The following is a 19877-nucleotide window of genomic DNA, read 5'->3' as shown; positions in this document are numbered from 1 at the left end:
ACCATACACACGTGGGCGCTTTCCCAAACTGCGCTCTTATTGGATATCACCAGATCCATAAATTTGTAAATTATTTTAAACACCAATCAAATTTAAAAATTTTTACGAAAATGCTCGAAGTTTTATTGATATGACCGTAAATGAACGAGCTTCGATAGTAGTATGAAGTTCTGTCAATAATAAGTGCTGTCAACCTTGAAAAAAGAAGTGTTTTATCCCTTTCTATGTTGCCTATAACGACAGAGAGACAAATACAACGGCAAATGACCGTTAGTTCATTGGAATGTCAAATGGAAACCTTGACATGAAATTTGACTTGACAAAATTTGTGATAACAAATAAAAATGGCGGACGAACAATTACCTGCCGGGTGGGAAAAACGTCTTAGTAGATCAACCGGTAAGGTTTTAATAAATAAAATGCTCGTATTAATTAAATAAGTACAATCTGTATTTATCATTTAATGTTCTGGTCTTTTAATTCACTTACAAAATCAATTGTTAGTACTAATAGATCTAAGTCATTTGTTAGTAAAATCTTACTCCTTCAGTGTAAGAAATCTTATTCATTTTCTTACGTTTTAGGTCAACATTATTATTTGAACATATATACGAAAGAATCTCAATGGGATGCTCCTGATAAGCCAGCGGAACCAGTGTCCTCCAGTGGTCCAGAACAAGTCCAATGTTCACATTTGTTGGTCAAACATAAAGATTCTAGAAGACCCTCTTCATGGAGGGAAGAGAACATTACCCGCACAAAAGATGAAGCTCTAGATATTGTTAAATGTAAGTTAAATATAATTTTATGTTTCTTCTTTATCTAGTGCTGCTCTGAACTGCATTTAAACCAGTCTCCTTCTTCCCATACTCCGTCCTGTCCTTATCTTTCTCTGTATTCTCAATCTTTGAGCCTATTACATTAAAACAAATAATGCCTCTGTAGTTCCTAGTCAGAACTCAAACTGACCATCCTTCTATTCCTTCTTCCAGTTTTTAGGAAGTTATACTTCTTTAGGCGTGATTAAGAGTAAAATTTTTCATAAATCTGCGCGCATGCGCACACAGACAGTATGTCGTTTAGTTACTAATCTTTCAAATTATATATCAGCGCAAATAAGCCATTAAAATAATATATTAGTGTTTTTTAGTAAATGTATTATTTATTATAATTTTGTGTCTTTGGATTTGTCTTCCTTGAGTGTAAAATAATAAATCTATTTTTATATTTCACTTGTCACTGTGATGTGTAATTATGTATATCTGAAACGTCAGTAACATGCGCCTTGATGGCCTGGTTGGTAGAGCATTGGACCAGAGATTGAGAAATCGCGAGATTGCGGGTTCAAATCCTGGACGATTCATACTTTTTCCTTTTTTTTTAATATTTGAATATTTGGCATTGTTAAGTTTTGGTTAATTTTTGGTAATTATTGTTAATTTTTTGTATTGTAACTGTTAAGTATATTTATTTCGTTGAAATTATATAATAGAAGTATAACTTCTTACATGAGTACAAAGTACACACACATTATTTTTTTATTTATACAATCATGTGATATTTTCAAAAATAATTTGATTTTTTATGTTTACAATTAACTAATCTGTGTAAATTTTTTTAGCATATAGAGAACAAATTGCTCAAGGTAAGAATTCATTTGCTGAGCTAGCCTCAAAATACTCAGACTGTTCCTCAGCCAAAAGGGGTGGTGATTTGGGTCCGTTCGGTAAAGGAGCTATGCAGAAACCTTTCGAAGATGCTGCTTTTGCACTTAAGGTTGGAGAGCTCTCAGAGCCTGTGTTTACAGATTCAGGAGTACATATTATATTGCGCACTGTCTAATTTATCAGTAGTCCAGGCTTGAATTTTGAAACCATTGTTGAACAAAGATATTGCTAGTAAGAAATTTGTGTACAGATTCAGTGTTGCTGCAAAACAGAAACTTCAACAAGATCTAGTTTATATCAAAAATTTTCTTGATACATTTAAACTTCTTCTAAATGCTAAAAAAACTAATTATGTAGCCTTTTCTATAAATGATACAAATCGTCCAAACTTTGAAAACATTAACATACAAAACATTGAAGATCCTATTGAACAAGTAAATGTCATAAAATACTTAGGAGTATATTTAGATAAAAATCTTAAATGGGAACACCACATAACATACCTAACAAAAAAGATTAGGGCCCTTATGCATAAATTTTATCTGCTAAGGGAGTTTCTTGCAAAAAAACTGATCACTATGATTTATCAATCCTTAATTGAGCCTTTACTAAGGTATGGAATTTTGTTGTGGGGTGGAGCATATGAAAACAACATAAGAAATCTCAAAGTAGCTCAAAATTCAATTATTAAAATAATGTTAAAAAAACCTAAACTTTTCTCTACAACCGAATTATATAATAATAAAATCTGTGACTTGAAAACACTCTATATTTCAACATGTTGCACATATATTCATAAAAATTTCTCCAAACAGACACTAATAGAACATAATTATCAAACTAGAGGTAACATCAAAAGAAGCTTAGTTTTACCACAGTTAAGTCGAGGAATAAGCCAACATTCTGTGATTTTTAGGGCACCCAAGTATTATAATTTACTATCAAACAAAATAAAAGAAATCAAATCCATAAAAATGTTTAATAAAAAGGTAGTTGATTGTATTATTGGAAACAAAACACAATTTGAATTATAAATCCTGAAAAAAATGTTCTTTTTTTGATTTTGGAATTCTTAATACCTATAAGTTGGATTTTTTACATATTATTATATTATATAGATATGCTGTTTACTTAGTTTTAAGTTTAAATTCCAAATAATTTTGATTTCTCGAATGTGTTTTTTTTTGTTACGTTTGTTTATAAGTAATCTATATTTATTTAGGATTTTTCTATAGACACACACAGATGTTTTCACATCTAGGTGTCTATCTGTATATTATATTATATGTACTTAAAAATGTAAATTTTGGCTAATAAATTGAATTGAATTGAATTGTTCTTAGGGTCTTTGGAATGAAGATATATTAAATGAAAAGTTATACAATGTAGCAAAATGCAAACGCATGTGGCAGAAATCTTATTTTTATCCTTCATAATGTCATTGGGTCAACTATGGAAAGATTGAAGTGAAACTAGGGCACCTAGTCATGTCTGAGGCTCTTTGCTGCAAAATTTAAAGATACTGTTACAGTCGTAACAATGCTTTATAAAAAAAATGTAAAATTTAACTACAGGTTTATTGGTATTAGAAAAAAAAGTGGAAATCGAAACATCAAATATATTTTAAAGTAAAATTGTGGCTTCTTCCCAATAAAAATAGTAAATATTAATTGTGGAAATAATAGTGATTATTATTAAGTCAAAACCTATCGAATTTGTACATAAATTACTTTGCTATTACTATTTTTACAAGCCTTTCAGATAAGTAGTCCTAGATATATTTAATATGGTTTCAAATTGTTCATTCAAGTTAGACGAATTCAATCAGATCAATATACTTCCTCTTTTTCACCAATATAAGCCTATTCATTGTGTGAATATCAGATTAAATAGAAAAATATTTATCTGTGAATTCTAATTTTTAAGTCTCTGACCTAATTTGAGAGTATGGAAAATGATTTTGTTATTTTTTATTGCATTTATTGACTTGCTACTGTATATTTGATTTTGACTAGTATTAAATGTTCAATTATCTATTAATAAAACTTATTAAATGATATTCTGTTGTTTTACCAACCAATATATACCCTGCTTTATGAACTTAGGCCGTGAGAACCAGAGTGGCCTAACTGATAAGAACATTACTTTACATAATTAGGGAAAATGATCAGAGGCTAACAATGTTAGATTGTTTTAGACATTGTTAGTTTCTGATCATTTTCCTTGATTATGTAAAGTAATGTTCTTATCAGTTAAGCCACTCTGGTTCTCATAGCCTCAATTCTTGTGAATGTTTCTCAACCAATTCTCTAACCACACTTTGTACCTCTTTGTCTCACTGAAATTACCTTTTAATGCCCTTTTCAGAATCCCAAAGATGTGAAAATCACAAGTCAATAAGTTGGGACAATAGGGTAGATGCTCTACTATCCTCAATTTCTTTCGTTGTAGAGTTTCTTTCACTACTTGGCAACATAGAACAAACATTTTCGTGCAGAAGAATGATACCATGTGAGACCTTATCTGGACGTTTTTTTACTTATTGCTTGAGCCCAAGATAATGACACCTAGAATAATCACCAGCAATTATTGACAAAAGAAAGTCATTACTGTTCTGTATGTATTCTGTGAGATGATGCGAAGATAAACCCATACCTAAGCTTTTTTGGCACTCTTGACAAAAGGTGAGGAATCCAACTTTGCCATAACCCAATTTGTGGACATAACAAGTATTTTTTGAAATCCAACAGTTTTCTCTCATCAAGCCTTCCACACATGCCACATTCCTGTCTGTTAATGCAACACTCAATGTACCTGGCTGCGGGTTATCATACATTTCTATTCCATTCTTACATTTTTAACACCATTCCCTGATAGTACATAGTGATTTGTATTCACACATAACTTTGCAATGGTTGCAAACAAAATATGAATGACCTCACCCTGATTATATTTGGATGGGTTGTTAATGACAAACTCAATTTTTAAGTCACAATCAAATACAATTGATAGGAACTAATCAGTTTGACATTTACAAACAACTAACATTGCAGACCATCAGTTGCATATCGGAGCCACTCTGCATCCGAAATAAGGGATAACTTTATTGTAATAAAAGCGTTTTGGTAAAATTGTGGGTTAGGCCACTTTGCATCTCATAGCGTCTCAAATAAACTAACCAAGATATGTTGAATGTTACGGGAGCACTCCCATATCATGATTTACAATGTATAAACTTTTACTAAACATCATGATCTGGTTTACAATTGTAAATTATGATTTGGGAGTGCCCCTTGTAACATTCAAAGTGTATTGGTTTGTTTATTTCTAGTGCATCTTTATTGTGATTGTAGTATAAAAATATATTCATATTAAAATATTTCTCGTTTCCAAAATTTAGTACAGTAGGCTCGCGATTATCTGAGGTAACTGGGACCGTGACTACCTCGGATACGGAAAAACTCGGTTAACACTGACATTAGTTATATTGATAGAAAAACACGTGAATAATCATAACTGTGGATATTTTAATGACAACATTAATACAGTACTGTCTATAAAAGATAAAAACATTTACCTTAATAATGTTACTGTTTAAAAAAAGTATTTGATTTTGCATAAGCTTTGCTCCTTTTTTTGATTTTGAGGCGGCGATGTTGCGGCATGGTTGAAAATTGTAACTCACCTGTTCTGACTTTTGCCTCGGTTAACCGAGGGGCTCGGATGACCGAGACTCGGATAATCGCGAGTCTACTGTATTTATTTTATTTCCTCTTACCATAATTAGTAAGTAAACCTATAACTAATAATTATTACAAATTAGTATATAGCAGTTTTCATATTACTACTTTTTGAAGCATTTTTTCGCTCTCCTGTAAAATTAGCGAAATGGTGTTTATCATGTTTTACCCCTGGACCCTTCAATTGATTCCAAGGCTAACCTGACCAAAAATACATTTCAATTGAATAAGCATTTACTACAAAAAACCCTTTACTTTTTCACCTTCCACACTTTTTTTTTCTGAAATAAAAAATTCACATAAAAACATGGACAGGTAAAATAAAAACAACAGTTTTATTAAACTTTCTATAATGGTGCACAAACTTTCATTAATCTATAGGGATTAGAACCGCTAACAAACTGTACTTCCTCATCTAATCCGGGATAATCTTTGACCCATTTCCTTTCTCTGTAATAATCCATGCAACTGGTCAATTCTTTCTTTGAGTAATCTGCCACATGTACTGGAATGAATGGATCTAGGTGTTCAAAACCATCTTTGCCAAGCAAATACCTAAAACAAAATAAAATGCAAATTTATTTTAAGCTCAAGTAACAATATTCACAAGCATAGTTTCAAAAGTTAGAGCAAATGCAAGGTATTGTCACACCACACCAGTCATACATGACTCAACGAGTTACCTTCTACAGTCAAATCTCTACCACAATCCAGGAGCCAATATAAATACTTTATATTGTAACTGAATTATCAACTCATATTGTTAAGTTAAATAAATGTATATTATAAATTAAGTATTATTAAGTACATAGACATGAGTATGTCCACAGAATCTCTGACTTAAGCATTTCAGTCATTAAGAGGATCTGCACACACGGGCGCCCATATAAAAATTTTCAGGGGGGCCAGACGTGAAGATGTTGCACATTATATTTTGTGTACTTTGGATAACCATATATAGTTAACAGCACCCGAAGAGCCAGGGGGTGCACAGCCCCCCCTGCCCATGGGCATGGGCGCCCATGTCTGCACAGAGAATAGGACTAAATATACATGTTAAGACCAAAATGTGTTCACTAGGTCAAGCAACTTGACACCCACAATAATAATAATTGACGACCTGGAACTGGAAGGTGTTGACACCTTCATATACTTAGGTACCAAGACAATGTAGAGAACGCTTTAAAATCTATTAGATTTTAAGCATGGATAAGAGTTGCTAGAAACAGGGGCGACTGGATGATTGTTCTAAAGAAGGCTTTAGCTCATAAAGAGTTGTAACTCCACTGATGATGATGATTGTTAAGTTAAATAAATGTATATTATAAATTAAGTAGTAGTGTTTAATGTTAATGTAAATAAATAAAATACTGTTAAAAATAACTTTAAAAAAATAAAATAGGAGTAAAATTATTACTAAAGTAGAAAATAAAATTGTGTTACAGTATGTAAGTGAACTTTAATTAAAAAAAAAACTAGTTACCTAGGCATATGTGATATCTGATCTTTCTCAGCAATTGCTATTTCATCTACAGTCACAACAACAGCTCCGTTATTCCAATCAAACTTTGTTAAATTCATAAAACCTTCGGTAAGAGTAACTTTTTGAGGATGAACCATTTCTTTCTTCTCTGTGTATACTCTGGTGTTAGGATAAAAAAAGGCATTAAATCCATCTACTGCTACGAACGTTTTCAATACACCTCTAACAGAGAGTGTTTTAATCTCATCACATAAGGCCACTACAGTATCTGAAGCATATTTCACCTAAAAAAAAACTAATTAGGATTCTTCAGTATAAGCGTAAAGGAAAGAAATTGTTTACCCTGTTTATTCCATGTTCAATAAGTTCCAAAAGGGAAGAATCCTTTGGAGTTATTTCTCTCTTACTCCAAGCATATTCTTTAGTAGTTTGTGCCTCAGGGCTTGAGAGTATATGGGCATTCTGGGTTTTGAAATGCAGCAACCACGCTGCTGCATCTATATTCAAATCAACAAACCCTTCTTTGGTTTCACTGTTGCTACACTCTTGACATCTACGCATCCAATTACCCAACCACGGCACATGTACGATGAGGTAACCTGCTTTGTGAGCATAATGGAGAACATGAGCCAAACAAAGCGTTTTACCGCTACCTTTTTTGCCATACAAAACGAACCTTACTGTTGGTTTTGAGTGATCAATACTCTTTAGGCAATTTATAATGTCTAGGGAGGGTTGTCTAATCATAAAACAAGTTTCGTTGAATGTTTTAGTTTGTACATTGAAAGATTTCGGAATACCCCCATGCAAAAAGATTTGTTTCTTTTCCTTCTCTGATATTTGATAGAATTGAGCTAAATGGTCACTTGTGTGTTTTAAACAGTCTGATTCACTAGTTCTAAACCTTTGTAATTTTTCAACATTTAGAAGTATTGGAGCGCTTGATAGATTACACACTGGTACTTTACGAGGCAATGCATTTTTTGGAAACACTCTGATTAATACATTAAGCATTTTAACAACATTTATTACTTCAAAAATTGGTTATTAAATTTCATGAATGAATTTTATGTAAATAGGTTAGGTTATGATATATACTAAAAAAAGAAGATTTTTCAAAATAACACCTCCTATACCATTGTGCCATCATCCATCATGGGCCATGGCCGACTTATTTGAACTTGACATATGTATTTGAATTGAACAGTTTCATGAGTTGTGTTTGTTTTTTATTAATTCAACACATTATTTGAACATGTGATGTGTTTGTTTTTGTTATTAATTATTTAAAACAAACACAGATATTTTTCAGGCCCTTTATATAGTGTTGCCAAATTGCAATGTTCTGGACTTTTGATACGGGGCTATCTTCATACCTATTTCGTTAATGTCAAATCTTCATATTTTGTGATCCGTGGTCCGTGATCCTGATTCTGATCAAACGTTTTGTTGCGTTTTGTCAAAACGTTGTAGCGTGTGTATGTTGTGAGGTTATAATTTTGTATTAATTTTTTTATTTATAATGTAATTATTAATTTTAAGTATTTAATAGCGCAAATCATCTGTGCTGCTTTGTACAAAGATTATATGGAACTTAAATCTTTTACCATTAATTCCTATCTTTATTATTTATGGAAGCCGACATACTAGTCATGGAGAGCCAACTAGTGGATTTTAGTGTTGTTAAACGAAAAATAATTGCAACAGAGTAAGTTTTTTAACAGTTTTATATGTAATTTACAAATAAAAGTTCTGCTGTAAGGTTAAAGACGTAAAAATATTTTAAGCATGAATCCTAACAAAGTATCTAAAATCTAATCACTACTCCATTTTTTGTTCTAGTGAAGTGTTGAACAAGTATTTAGAAAATTATAACAAACTTAAAAAGAATATACAGACAAATAAAGAATTGAAATCACAATTAGAGCGATCACAGCTGGAGCTAGAAAGAAGTGAGTTTTCACAGAAAACGATACAATCAAAGTACAATGATTTAGAAAGCAAATACAATGTACTTGCTGATCAGATGGAAGATCTGCAAAGAAAATATGGTGAACAGTTAATTTCCTCTCAAACAACTATACAAGATATGGAAATCGAACTCTCAATGTACAAGGAACTATCAGAAAATTCGTCAAATGCAGGTATGACCATGGAGGAATTAAAGAAAAAGTTAAAAGAACACCAGGAGACTGAGGAAGAGATTAGTAAAGATAACTTAAGGTTAGAGAAAGAAATTTCAAGTTTACAACAACAAATAACTCGTAATAAAGAAGAATATGATAAAAAAATACAAGCCTTAAATATGGAGAAAGAAGAAATAAGTAGTCGTTTATGTTATATACAAACTGAGGTAAGTTTATATATAATTTTTTAGTTGTAAGTGAAAACATTTATTTATATTCCATTTTTTATACTGGTGATGGGCTATAACATGCTACTTGAGAACTTCTAAGAATAGATAATTTTCTGAACAACCGAGAACCATCATTGATTTTTAACTTTATCCTTTATCATACTGTTGAGCATAAATGCTGTACCGTTTTTCCCTTGCATGTTTTCTCTCCAGTAGAATATTGTCTAATTTTTCCTTTTAATATTTTCTTCTCCCTTATGTCTTACTCCTTGTAGTGCTAGTATGTCGATACTATATATGTGCATTTCCCTTGCTACCTTGTATATTGTCCATAGTCTCAATAATGTTTGAACATTCTAGGTTCCTAGTTTTAGTCTATTTTTCTTCTTGATTTTTATTTTTCTATCTCTTCTATGTTTAATTCATTATTCTCTTTCAGCACTAGTTTAATCATGTTCCTTTGTTTTTATCTATGTACCACTAGTTCCACATATCAAACTAGTTCTTCTCTCCAGTATTTTTTGTGGTTTTGGTAATAAATATACAGTTTCGGTACCCCAGGTGATATTTCGCTATATGTTTTCCTATAGGTTTTTTCTTGAGGAGTTTTAATATTCACAGTTTTGCTTTGTGATTATTTTCTTGTATATATTAAGCTGTCTTCAGTTTAACACATTCATGGACACTTTTGTCTGCGAATGAGCTAAGTAGTCTTTTCTGGTCTTGTACTTGTCTGGGGCAACCTTCACATAGAAATGTCTGTTTCTTTTAAGTACTTAGTTTTGTTCTATAGTTTATATATTTAAGTTTCGGTACTATAGGTCTCGTCCTATTATCTTTTTAGATACTAGGTAACACGTTTTACATCTATTATATATTTTTATACTAGTTTTTATGTCATGTTCTTGTTCACCCTCTTTTTCTACTACACCATCTACTATAATATTTTTCTTTCATACTTCTCTTTGTAGCACTTATATTCTTTGTTTCATGTGCATTATACTTAATATTGTTTGTAATTTTAGCAAAAAGAGCAACTCAAGAAGCATGCCGAAGTTTGCCATTTTAAGGATATGAAAATAAATCAGTTAGAACGTCAATTACCTGACGTAAGAGCTCTGCAGGATTTAGTTAAACTTCTCACATTCGAAAAAGAACAGCTGAAACAAGAAAGTATACACAAATATATCCCAAAGTCAGCTGTAAGTATTGGTTCGCAAACTGATCTGATTTCAGAACCATTTTTCAGTAACAATTTAGAATTTGGTGAATCTGATATGTTTCTATGTGATATCTTTAAAGAAATGATAAATTATACAACAATGTTATCACCATTAAGATCTAGTTCACCTCAAATTGAATGCTGTTTAGATAATATAGAAAACACATCTCATATAGCTGCAGGTGTTTGTAGTGAAGAAATTAAAGAAAATAATGCTCTTTTACTTAAAGAGAATGATATTAGTATAAATAATGCAAGTTATGAGAATTCTATTGCAGTATCCCAGAATATAGAAGACGATGAAGATTACATGCTAGTAGATTCAGGAATTTCGTCTTTCTGTACACCAATGACCCCACTTAGTGACAATAACAAAGATTATTTAAGCAATAAATCAGATGTCAACAATTTTGAAGACTTTAATAAAATCAAAAATAAGCAAAGATATAAGAAGGCAAGGTATTTAAAACAAAGAAGGAAGACTATTTCCAAAATGAAAAACTTGTTAAAGAGAAAAAAGAAAACAGTAAATCGCGATCCAATTCTAAGTGCTTTAAAAGTTTTAAAACAGTCTAATATTAACTTTATAATTTCCAATGAAGAAATATTTTCCTCAGGTCAGAATAAGTCTATTAAAAAGGTGTGCCAGCAACTTAAAATTAAAACCCTAGATGTTGAATATCTCACGTGTACACAAATTAGTTGTCAACAAAGTTGTATGTTAGTTGAAGATGGGTGCTTGCTGGGTTTCTTCGAATCCAACAAGAATACACAACATTCTAATGAAAAAACATCCATAGAATCTAAACATCACAATCTTATTTCAGACTTAACAAATACACTGGTTCCTAATTGCTCTCCAGAAGTTGTTTTGGATAAACTGGCAGAACTAGTCAGTGAGAAACTCAAACATAAAAAGACGCATTGGCCTTCCACCGAATGTAACTCAGAATATCTATCAGAGTCTGAAGCAGAGTTACGAAGTTTATTCAGTAGTTCTGTATTGGATACCAACGGAGTTATAGAATCTGACATTAACATGGTTGATTTAAAACTATCAAATGAGGAGCTGATTCCAAGGAATCTGTCAGCAGAAATAACTTCATCTACAGATACTTCTTTTGTTGAAAATAAGAGTATTTCGTATTCAGCGAATTCTGATAATGTTGTCAGTACATGCCCTCCAATTCAAACAGAATCTACCACTTTTATAAATCAACATACTGTAGATTATAATTGTGGAAGAGTTACAGACACTACTGAGGCACCAACTTGTGAATATAACACTAAAGAACCTAAGGCTAATGATAATATTACAAAGATGATCGTAGAGGATTTATCAGATCAAAAAAATGAAAATCATGATACAATAGACACATTTTTAGGACTAGATGTACGAACTGATACAGAATCAGACAAAAAATCAATTTATGTTAAAGAGAGCTGTGTGGACAATACAGAAAGTCCTACCATTGTAGAAACAGAAGGTTGTCAAAGCTTTACTACTGAAAATAATGACAATTTAGAAAAGAATCAACTATTTGAGGTAGCTTCCAAAGAAGAACTAGGACTGAATCATGCCGTTGGTGAAATAACTTGTCCTGGTAACTTGGATAGTGCAACTTATGATACTACAGGAAATATCCTCTTGAATATACATACACAGGATCACCAGGATATCATAGAAGGTACCTGTTTATCTAAACAACCACCAGATAAATTACAAAGTCAAAAACCAAATACTGTGGATTTGGTCGAAAAATCTGAAAGTGTTGTTTCTACAAAAAATGCTTCTTGTAATCAAGAAAAAGCCTTAGATTTAGTCATAAATGAACCAAAAGTAGAACTATTGGAAACATTTATGTTACCTTCAGGCATAAACTCTGAACAACCATCTATAAAATTAAAACGTCAAAAACCAAATACTATGGATCTTGAAGAAAAATCAGAAAGTATTGTTTCTACAAAAAATGCTTCTTTTAATCAAGAAAAGGCATTAGATTTAGTAACAAATGAACCAAAAGTAGAGCTATTAGAAACATCTGTATCTTCAGCCATAGACTTGAGTTGTTTATCTAAACAACCACCTGGAACATTACAAAGTCAAGAACCATATGCTGAGGATCTTGTCGAAAAATCAAAAAGTATTATTTCTACAACAAATGCTTCTTGTAATCAAGAACACCCCTTAGATTTAGTAATCAATGAAACAAAAGAAGATTTATTGGAAGCATCTGTGTTACTTTTACCCATAGACTCAAGTGATAATGATCACATTTGTTGTAAAATTGGGGAAGATGATTTTAGCAAAACACTCCAGCAACAATATTCACCCAAAATTTTTTCTGATGAATTTGATAACCATTTCCATCTCCCTCTTGCTTTAGATGAAGACTATAATAAGGAATTGAGTCATGTTCCAAGGGAAGGTACAAATTCTATCGACTTGTCTTCTGATCAATGTCAAGATAGATGTCTGATACGAAATTTAAGAGAATTTAATCATAAGCTCGATTTGAATTTGTCATTTTCGTTTGAAGAAGGGGATGATAGTGAAACTACTGGAACTATTTCTAGAACACTAAGTCCCAAAAGTTTGTCATTTCCGTTTGAAGAAAATGAAGAAAATGAAAGTGAAGCTACTAGAACTATTTGTAGAACACCAAGCCCTGAAAAACAGAACAATTATCTCTATATGATGTCTCCTTCAACTATTTTAGATATCTGTAGGATATCACCACCTCCAGAATGTATCAGTCCATTAAGTTCAAATAGTGTACTTAAAGATGATATTGGAGAAGTAGAAAGTAAAAATGAAACTGGTCAAGTTAAGAATATTGATTTAAATAATGAAAGTATGTCTTTAAAGCAAATATCTCCTTTAAAACAATGTATGGAGTTGCTTTCAAAAACAGGAGAGAGTATTATGTCAGATTCAATAATATCTCCAACTTCCAAATGCATTAACTATATTTTAAAACATGAACAAATATTGGGGTCTGAGATAGATTCATTTTTACAACAATTCGAATCTGATAAAAGTTTTAGTGACTTAAATAATTCCACAAATGCCGTTGAAAGTCCTAATAATCAGGGTGTCACTAAGTCTTCATTCCAATCGCCACCTAACAGAAAAAGGATATCAGAGTTTCGATCTCCACCAAAGTCTTCTGCCCCAGTTCCAACTCCTCAAACAAAAACTATTAGAAATTTGACGAACTATTTTGAATCAGTTAATTCAGAAGAGTCTGCCGTGTCACAACCATCACCAACTAAAAATGTGACTCAATCTTGCTCTTCAGCATTTCCGATTTCTTCTGATTCAACAACTTCAGTTCACATTCCAACAGGGCTTGCAATACTTGCAACAAAATACAATCCTGCCTTGTCTGCAAAGCCTTCTATAAATGTTTTTCCATCAGCTGCTACTTCTCATATGCAAGATAGTTCATCTCTTGAAATTGAAATGTCAGTTGATTCTCCAATACCTCCTATTACAAGACCATATGAACTGTTTTTTAATCCTATCTCACTACCAACACCTAAGGTCACATATGGATTGTCTTCACCTGTGTCTTCTCCAGTAGCAAGCTGTCCTGAATCACCAGAACAAGCAGAGGTGTTGCAACATGAGACTGTGTATCCAAAAATTATACCACTGGAGAAAGTTGAAGATAGTGGTTTAGCAAATGAGACGAAAAACAACAGAAAATGTTCTCCTACAAATAGTGATAGTAAATCTAGTGAATATGATGTAAAGAGTAATCAGCAATGTATTAGGAGCAAATATGAAACTGTGGATCCAAAAATTACACCACTGGAGAAAGTTGAAGATGATGGTTTAGCAAATGAGACGAAAAATAAAAGAAAATATAATGATAGTAAATCTAGTGAAGATGAAGTAAAGAATAATCAGCCATGTATTAGGAGCAAATATGGACGGGTGATAAAAGTTAAAAAATATCCTGATTTCTATGATGACATAGAGGAATTCACAAAATGCACAAAAATATCATCTGTGGCTGAATCAGAAGAAAAAAATAGACGTCAGTTGGAAGCTAAAAATGGAAGCAAAAGCATAGAAAAAATGGTAGTAAACAAAGTAGATGAAACAAGTTGTAGTGAACACGTGAAACAAGCGCCAGATCCGACAAAGAAACCAAAACTACCTAAAAGGTTGACAAGACTTCAGGCAAAAATGTTTGCAGCTGAATCGGAAGAAAAAGATAAACATAAATTGGAAGCTAAAAATGAAGGTGAAAGCACAGAAAAAATGTTAGTAAACGAAGTAGGTGAAACAAGTTGTAGTGAACAAGTCATCCAAGTGTCACATCTGGCAAAGAAGCCAAAACTAGCTAAACAGTTGACAAAAGTTCACTCAAAAATAGTTATAGCTGAATCGGAAGAAAAAAATAAACATGAATTGGAAGCTGAAAATGAAAGCGAAAGCTTAGAAAAAATGTTGGTAAACGAAGTAGATGAAACAAGTTGTAGTGAACAAGTCAACCAAGTGTCACATCCGGCAGAGAAACCAAAACTAGCTAAAAAGTTGACAAAAGTTCACTCAAAAATGGTTGTAGCTGAATCGGAAGAAAAAAATATACTTGAATTGGAAGGTACAAATGAAAGCGAAAGCACAAACAAAATGTTAGTAAACGAAGTAGATGAAACAAGTTGTAGTGAGCACGTCAAACAAGTGCCAGATCCGGCAAATAAACTAAAACTAGATAAAAAGTTGACAAAAATTCACTCAAAAGTGTTTGTAGCTCAATCGAAAGAAAAAAATAAACATGAATTGGAAGCTACAAATGAAAGTGAAAGCAACGAAAAAATATTACTAAACCAAATATATGAAACGAGTTGTAGTGAACAAGTCAACCAAGAGCCAGATCCGGCAAAGAAACCAAAACTAGCTAAAACGTTGACAAAAGTTCACTCTAAAATGTTTGTAGCTGAACCGGAAGAAAAAAATAAACTTGAATTGGAATCTAAAAATGAAAGTGAAAGCACAGAAAAAATGTTAATAAACCAAATAGAGGAAACAAGTTGTAGTGAACAAGTCAACCAACTGTCACATCCGGCAAAGAAGCCAAAACTAGCTAAAAAGTTGACAGAAGTTCCCCCAAAAAGGTTTGTAGCTGAATCGGAAGAAAAAAATAAACATGAATTGGAAGCTACAAATCAAAGTGAAAGCAACGAAAAAATGTTACTGAACCAAATAGATGAAACAAGTTGTAGTGAACAAGTCACAAAAGTGCTAGATCCGGCAAAGAAACCAAAAATACCTAAAAAGTTGACAAAACTTCAGTCTAGTGTAAAGAGACAAATGAAACATAAACAAGTTATGTTTCGACAACCTGTGGGGAATATCTGTGATAATAAGTTATATATTTCAAACCATTCAGAAGAAATGGAAAGTGAAACTAGCAATAAGAAAATTAAAATTGTTCAAAATGTATTGATACGTCCAAATGCAAGCTCTCCCATCGACTTAATGGAATCCAAAAGCTGGAATTCGGGTCATAATACCAACCAAACAAAACCAGAGCCCTGTGCTCCTCAGCAAAATACTTGTGATGTGTTATCTTCGATTATAGGCCAAATGGACAAAATTAGGTCCCATAAAACTGTGATAAAAAGGGGGGTAGCAACTCCTAAAAGTATCAGCGAAAAAGAATGGAGAAATGGGTTGATAGATATAGCAGAAACCATATACAATAGAGATATTAATATGCCGAATATTCATGGTATTAGAAGTTTCAAGAAAATAGGGTTATTGAAGAGAGATTCCAAAGTATCACGTAAGTATTTGTTTCATTAAATATTTAGATTAAATTCATCAATGTAGGTAAAATGCCTTACTCCCAGAATTTTTTTTTTCATTTTTTAGGTTTTATATGATTAAAAAATAAGACTCAGTGCAATAATATAGCTCGCTATCCCCTCCCCCTACTCTATCCCGAAAAACGCAATTTTTTCATTTTTATTATTTTTTTTTGGGTTTCGATCAAATTAAAACATTCAAACAATCCATAAAAATGTTTTTTTTTTCGAAAATAACTTTTTTTGAAGATGGCTGCTGGTCTAATTTTTTGTTTCATTTTGTGTATTTTATCAAAAAATATATTTCTGATTATTCCAGATTTTTTCCGTTAGGTGCGCCACCTTCAAATATCCAGAAAAGCTGTTTTTAGGGGGGTTTTGGAGATTTTACTCATTTTATAGATATAAAAATAGATCAAATCAAGGTTTTTTTATAGGTGATTATGTAATTTGAAGTAACTAACTCATTCAAAAATTGGGCGAAACACCTTTAAACAACCAAAAACCATGTTTCTTTAGGTTTCTAATAGTTTTTGTGGGAGTACTAAAAATTTTTGAGATCGATACAACCTGAATCAATGCGTCTCCAATTAATATTCAAGGTTTTCTCTGGATTTGCCAACTTTTCTTTACCTTGGTACATCATTAGACAGCATCTTTTCAAAAATTTTATAATAAAACATGAGATGATGTATTTCCCATGTTCAGAGAAGCTAGAGATTTCTTGAAACATGTGTAACACCTGGTTTTTAATTGTTTTTACCAGATTTTTCTAATTTTTTTGCCGTTATGCTCCATTGAATGGTACCTTTCAAAGTATGTTCTTGAGAAACATAAGAGATCATGTATTTTGTAGAGAAATATATGCAACCTCATGGTATGCGAAAAATCAGATTCTACATCTGAAGTGTACCTGAACTAGCAGGTGGTCTGAGCCGCAGCATGCCTCTGCTCTACTTTTTAAGTTCAAATGTTTGTTGCTGGTCTCCTCCAAAAGCGTTTGTTCAGCGATAGTTGAACTGAGAGAAAGATTCGCGTACTGAGAGACATGTGTCTCCTTGTGTACGTCCAACACAAGAGAGAGGAAACTTCTGTTGCAATGTCTAATCATAACGTCTGTGCTAAGGTAGGGAGTGGGGCGAAATAGTAGGAATTATTAATAGGGATTGGATTAAAAAAATATTTAAAATTAAGGATGGTAATGGTGGATTTGATACAGTAAAAAATTTAATGTTATTTTCTGCACATGAAAAATTGAACACAGGGTATATCCAGGTGTCTTTGAGAATATTTTTGGGAAATAAAGTAGAACTGATGTCCATGTTTTTATTAGTTGCAAAGTCAATAAGAAATTGGCCTTTTTCATTCGTTTCTCTATATATAGCTATATATAGCTCTATATATGTAGTTTTTTTGTTCGCCTATTATTATTTTGATGTTTTTTTTTTTGATATTAGGTCATATTTTTGTTCTAATAATTGGTAAAGAAACTACTTTACTAGTACTTTATTGCATTTAAAAGAGGTTTTTTTAAGAACAACTATTATATTCTCAAAATATAAATCACTCCATAGTTTGTTTTTTATTTTTTAGCCAAAATTGGGTTTTTGCTGAAGAAGTTTTATGACCTTCCCAGCGATATAGTTCTACCAGAATATATTATCGTTGAATTCGCAAGGTTGCCTGTTGATTATATTATAGAGTAAGTATACCAAGCATTTTTTCTAACGATTTTTACATGGATTCATTTTTTTCTAATCATTAATTTTAAAGATTACGTTATTACCGAGGGCCGAAAGTCCCTGAAAACTTCTATAATGTTTATTTTACTAAGTGACAGAGTTGAAAAAAAAAAGAGAAAATTTAGTGTGTTTTTTAATTTCAAATATCTTAATCAAAAGAAACTTTTTATTTATTTTAAGGGACTTTCTGCACTTAATAATAATGTATTCTTTCATTCTGTGTTTCAAATTGTCAAAGACATTTATTAGTTTTTTCAGGATTCGAAAAAAATGAATACCATGTCCATGGCTATATTTTCAAAATCGAACATTCGCTATTTTTGTCATACAACGCACTCAGTTGAATAGAATGTGGTGACAAGACAGTGACAAACAAGGCTAATACATATTTGACACGGCTTCAGGAATATTTTGAGTAGTTTATTAAATAATATTGATAGTGTATTTGGTAAATAATTGATTTAAGACGTGAAATTAATCAAAAGTTTACAAGGAAAAGAAAATTTTTCCTGTAGTTTGCTGTATACCGTAAATCACAAAAATTGGAAAAAATGCTTTGTAAAATTTTTTATTAAAAATCCCTTCAAGGGCTACATCACAAAACGTTTTCGATTTTATAAAAAAAATCATCATGTGTTAAAACAGGTTGGATGCCAGCTGAGCCACCAAAGAAATATTAGAGTAAAAACCCTTTAAATATTATATAGTTGCTTTAAAGGTGCATACTTAAAAAAAACTCCTTAGGATGGATACATATTAAACAGGATAATGCCCTTAGGTAAGGTATAGACCTTCCCAACATGTGGGATGTAAATTGAGTTGTTTACATTACAATGATTGTAATGTAGTTGCCACAGAATTTTTGGAAAAACTCGAGGGAGTTCCGAGGAAACTTTGAAGGCTATTGATCACAGTTGCCATGGAGAGATTGAAGTATTTTGTATAAGTCAAAACAATATTTGACGTTTGCTCACAAAAGTGGTGTAACAATTATATTGATGATGGTTTTAAGTGCTCAAGAAAAATCATTTATTGTTGAGACCTATTTTCGCTCATACGGAGTAGGGCGAAATGATGGGATTAATGTAAAATTTGTTTCCACGAGGTTTGAAGGACGTTTCAACAAACGATCTCCTACAAAGCGTAGCATATTGTTGCTTGTGATGAAATTTAGACGTACTGGTTCCATACTTACCCATCGAAAAGGAAGATCTGGAAGGAGGAGAACATCTAGGGACAACAACAATATGGGAAGGATTCTTGATAAAATCTTGGCTTCTCCTGAGAAAAGTCAACGGCGAATTTCAAAACAGCTTGCTTTAAGTAAGCCTACTGTCCACCGAGCTGCAAAGGAGTTGGGAGCTTTTTATTATCGCATTCAAGTGGTTAATAAACTAAGGGTGGCTGATAAATGCGAAAGAGTTAAATACTGCGGGAGAACATTGAGTATGGTTTACGATAATGAAAGCTTTCTCATGAATATTTGGTTCTCAGATGAAAGCCATATAACATTGAGTAGATACATTAATAAACAAACAACACGATTTTTGGGATTTGAAAAGCCACAAGAGTTTATTGAGAAACCTCATTATAGTGAAAAGGTGACAGTGTGGTGCGCCATATCAAGTCATGTTGTTCTGAAGCTATTTCCTTGTGGCATTTTTATAATTACGTATTTTTTATGGGAAATAAGCCACAATTTTACTAAAAAATGAATTTATTAACGTTTCGAAGCCCAATAATTTCAATAGTATTTTGTATTTTGACAACGAAACCCGATTTGGGCTTCGAAACGTTAATAAATTCATTTTTTAGTAAAATTGTGGCTTATTTCCCATAAAAAA

The 19877-nt window shown here is 32.0% G+C and overlaps 3 protein-coding genes across 5 annotated transcripts in view; 2 read left to right on the top strand and 1 right to left on the bottom strand.

Moving 5' to 3' along the window:
- Positions 1 to 254: 254 nt before the first annotated feature.
- Positions 255 to 3726, top strand: LOC114332655 (putative peptidyl-prolyl cis-trans isomerase dodo). Its single transcript, XM_028282481.2, has 3 exons — positions 255 to 399; positions 585 to 788; positions 1622 to 3726. Exons 1-3 carry the CDS (start codon positions 345 to 347, stop codon positions 1840 to 1842), a joined length of 480 nt encoding a protein of 159 aa, XP_028138282.1. The 5' UTR covers positions 255 to 344; the 3' UTR covers positions 1843 to 3726.
- Positions 3727 to 5723: 1997 nt separating this feature from the next.
- Positions 5724 to 7994, bottom strand: LOC114332660 (28S ribosomal protein S29, mitochondrial). Its single transcript, XM_028282488.2, has 3 exons — positions 7233 to 7994; positions 6891 to 7174; positions 5724 to 5962 (listed from the first exon to the last, which is right to left on the bottom strand). Exons 1-3 carry the CDS (start codon positions 7902 to 7904, stop codon positions 5755 to 5757), a joined length of 1164 nt encoding a protein of 387 aa, XP_028138289.2. The 5' UTR covers positions 7905 to 7994; the 3' UTR covers positions 5724 to 5754.
- A 345-nt stretch (positions 7995 to 8339) lies between these two features.
- LOC114332647 (uncharacterized) overlaps positions 8340 to 19877 on the top strand; it is a 29617-nt gene continuing 18079 nt past the window's right edge. Inside the window, exons 1-5 of one of the 3 annotated variants that reach the window (XM_050653353.1) lie at positions 8340 to 8598; positions 8733 to 9243; positions 10272 to 15084; positions 15271 to 16269; positions 17885 to 17993. In XM_050653353.1, the coding sequence (XP_050509310.1) occupies positions 8522 to 8598; positions 8733 to 9243; positions 10272 to 15084; positions 15271 to 16269; positions 17885 to 17993 (6509 nt within the window). In that variant the 5' untranslated portion in view covers positions 8340 to 8521. Of the gene's footprint in view, positions 8599 to 8732; positions 9244 to 10271; positions 16270 to 17884; positions 17994 to 19877 lie in introns of all 3 variants that reach the window. The other 2 variants (XM_050653357.1, XM_050653348.1) reach the window with 2 other exon arrangements.

This window comes from Diabrotica virgifera, chromosome 1 (assembly GCF_917563875.1).
Source record: "Diabrotica virgifera virgifera chromosome 1, PGI_DIABVI_V3a".
Lineage (NCBI taxonomy): Eukaryota > Metazoa > Arthropoda > Insecta > Coleoptera > Chrysomelidae > Diabrotica > Diabrotica virgifera.
Note: the sequence above shows the minus strand (reverse complement) of the source record. Positions and strands in the feature narration are given on the sequence as shown.

Bases quoted from the DNA above. Each gene is read 5' to 3' on its own strand.
- LOC114332655 (XM_028282481.2), top strand. From the start codon at position 345: ATGGCGGACGAACAATTACCTGCCGGGTGGGAAAAACGTCTTAGTAGA. The intron at 400-584 runs GTAAGGTTTTAA...CTTACGTTTTAG, and splicing joins ACGTCTTAGTAGATCAACCG to GTCAACATTATTATTTGAAC. The intron at 789-1,621 runs GTAAGTTAAATA...AAATTTTTTTAG, and splicing joins AGCTCTAGATATTGTTAAAT to CATATAGAGAACAAATTGCT.
- LOC114332660 (XM_028282488.2), bottom strand. From the start codon at position 7,904: ATGCTTAATGTATTAATCAGAGTGTTTCCAAAAAATGCATTGCCTCGT. The intron at 7,175-7,232 runs GTAAACAATTTC...GTTTTTTTTTAG, and splicing joins TTGAACATGGAATAAACAGG to GTGAAATATGCTTCAGATAC. The intron at 5,963-6,890 runs GTAACTAGTTTT...ATTTTGTTTTAG, and splicing joins CAGATATCACATATGCCTAG to GTATTTGCTTGGCAAAGATG.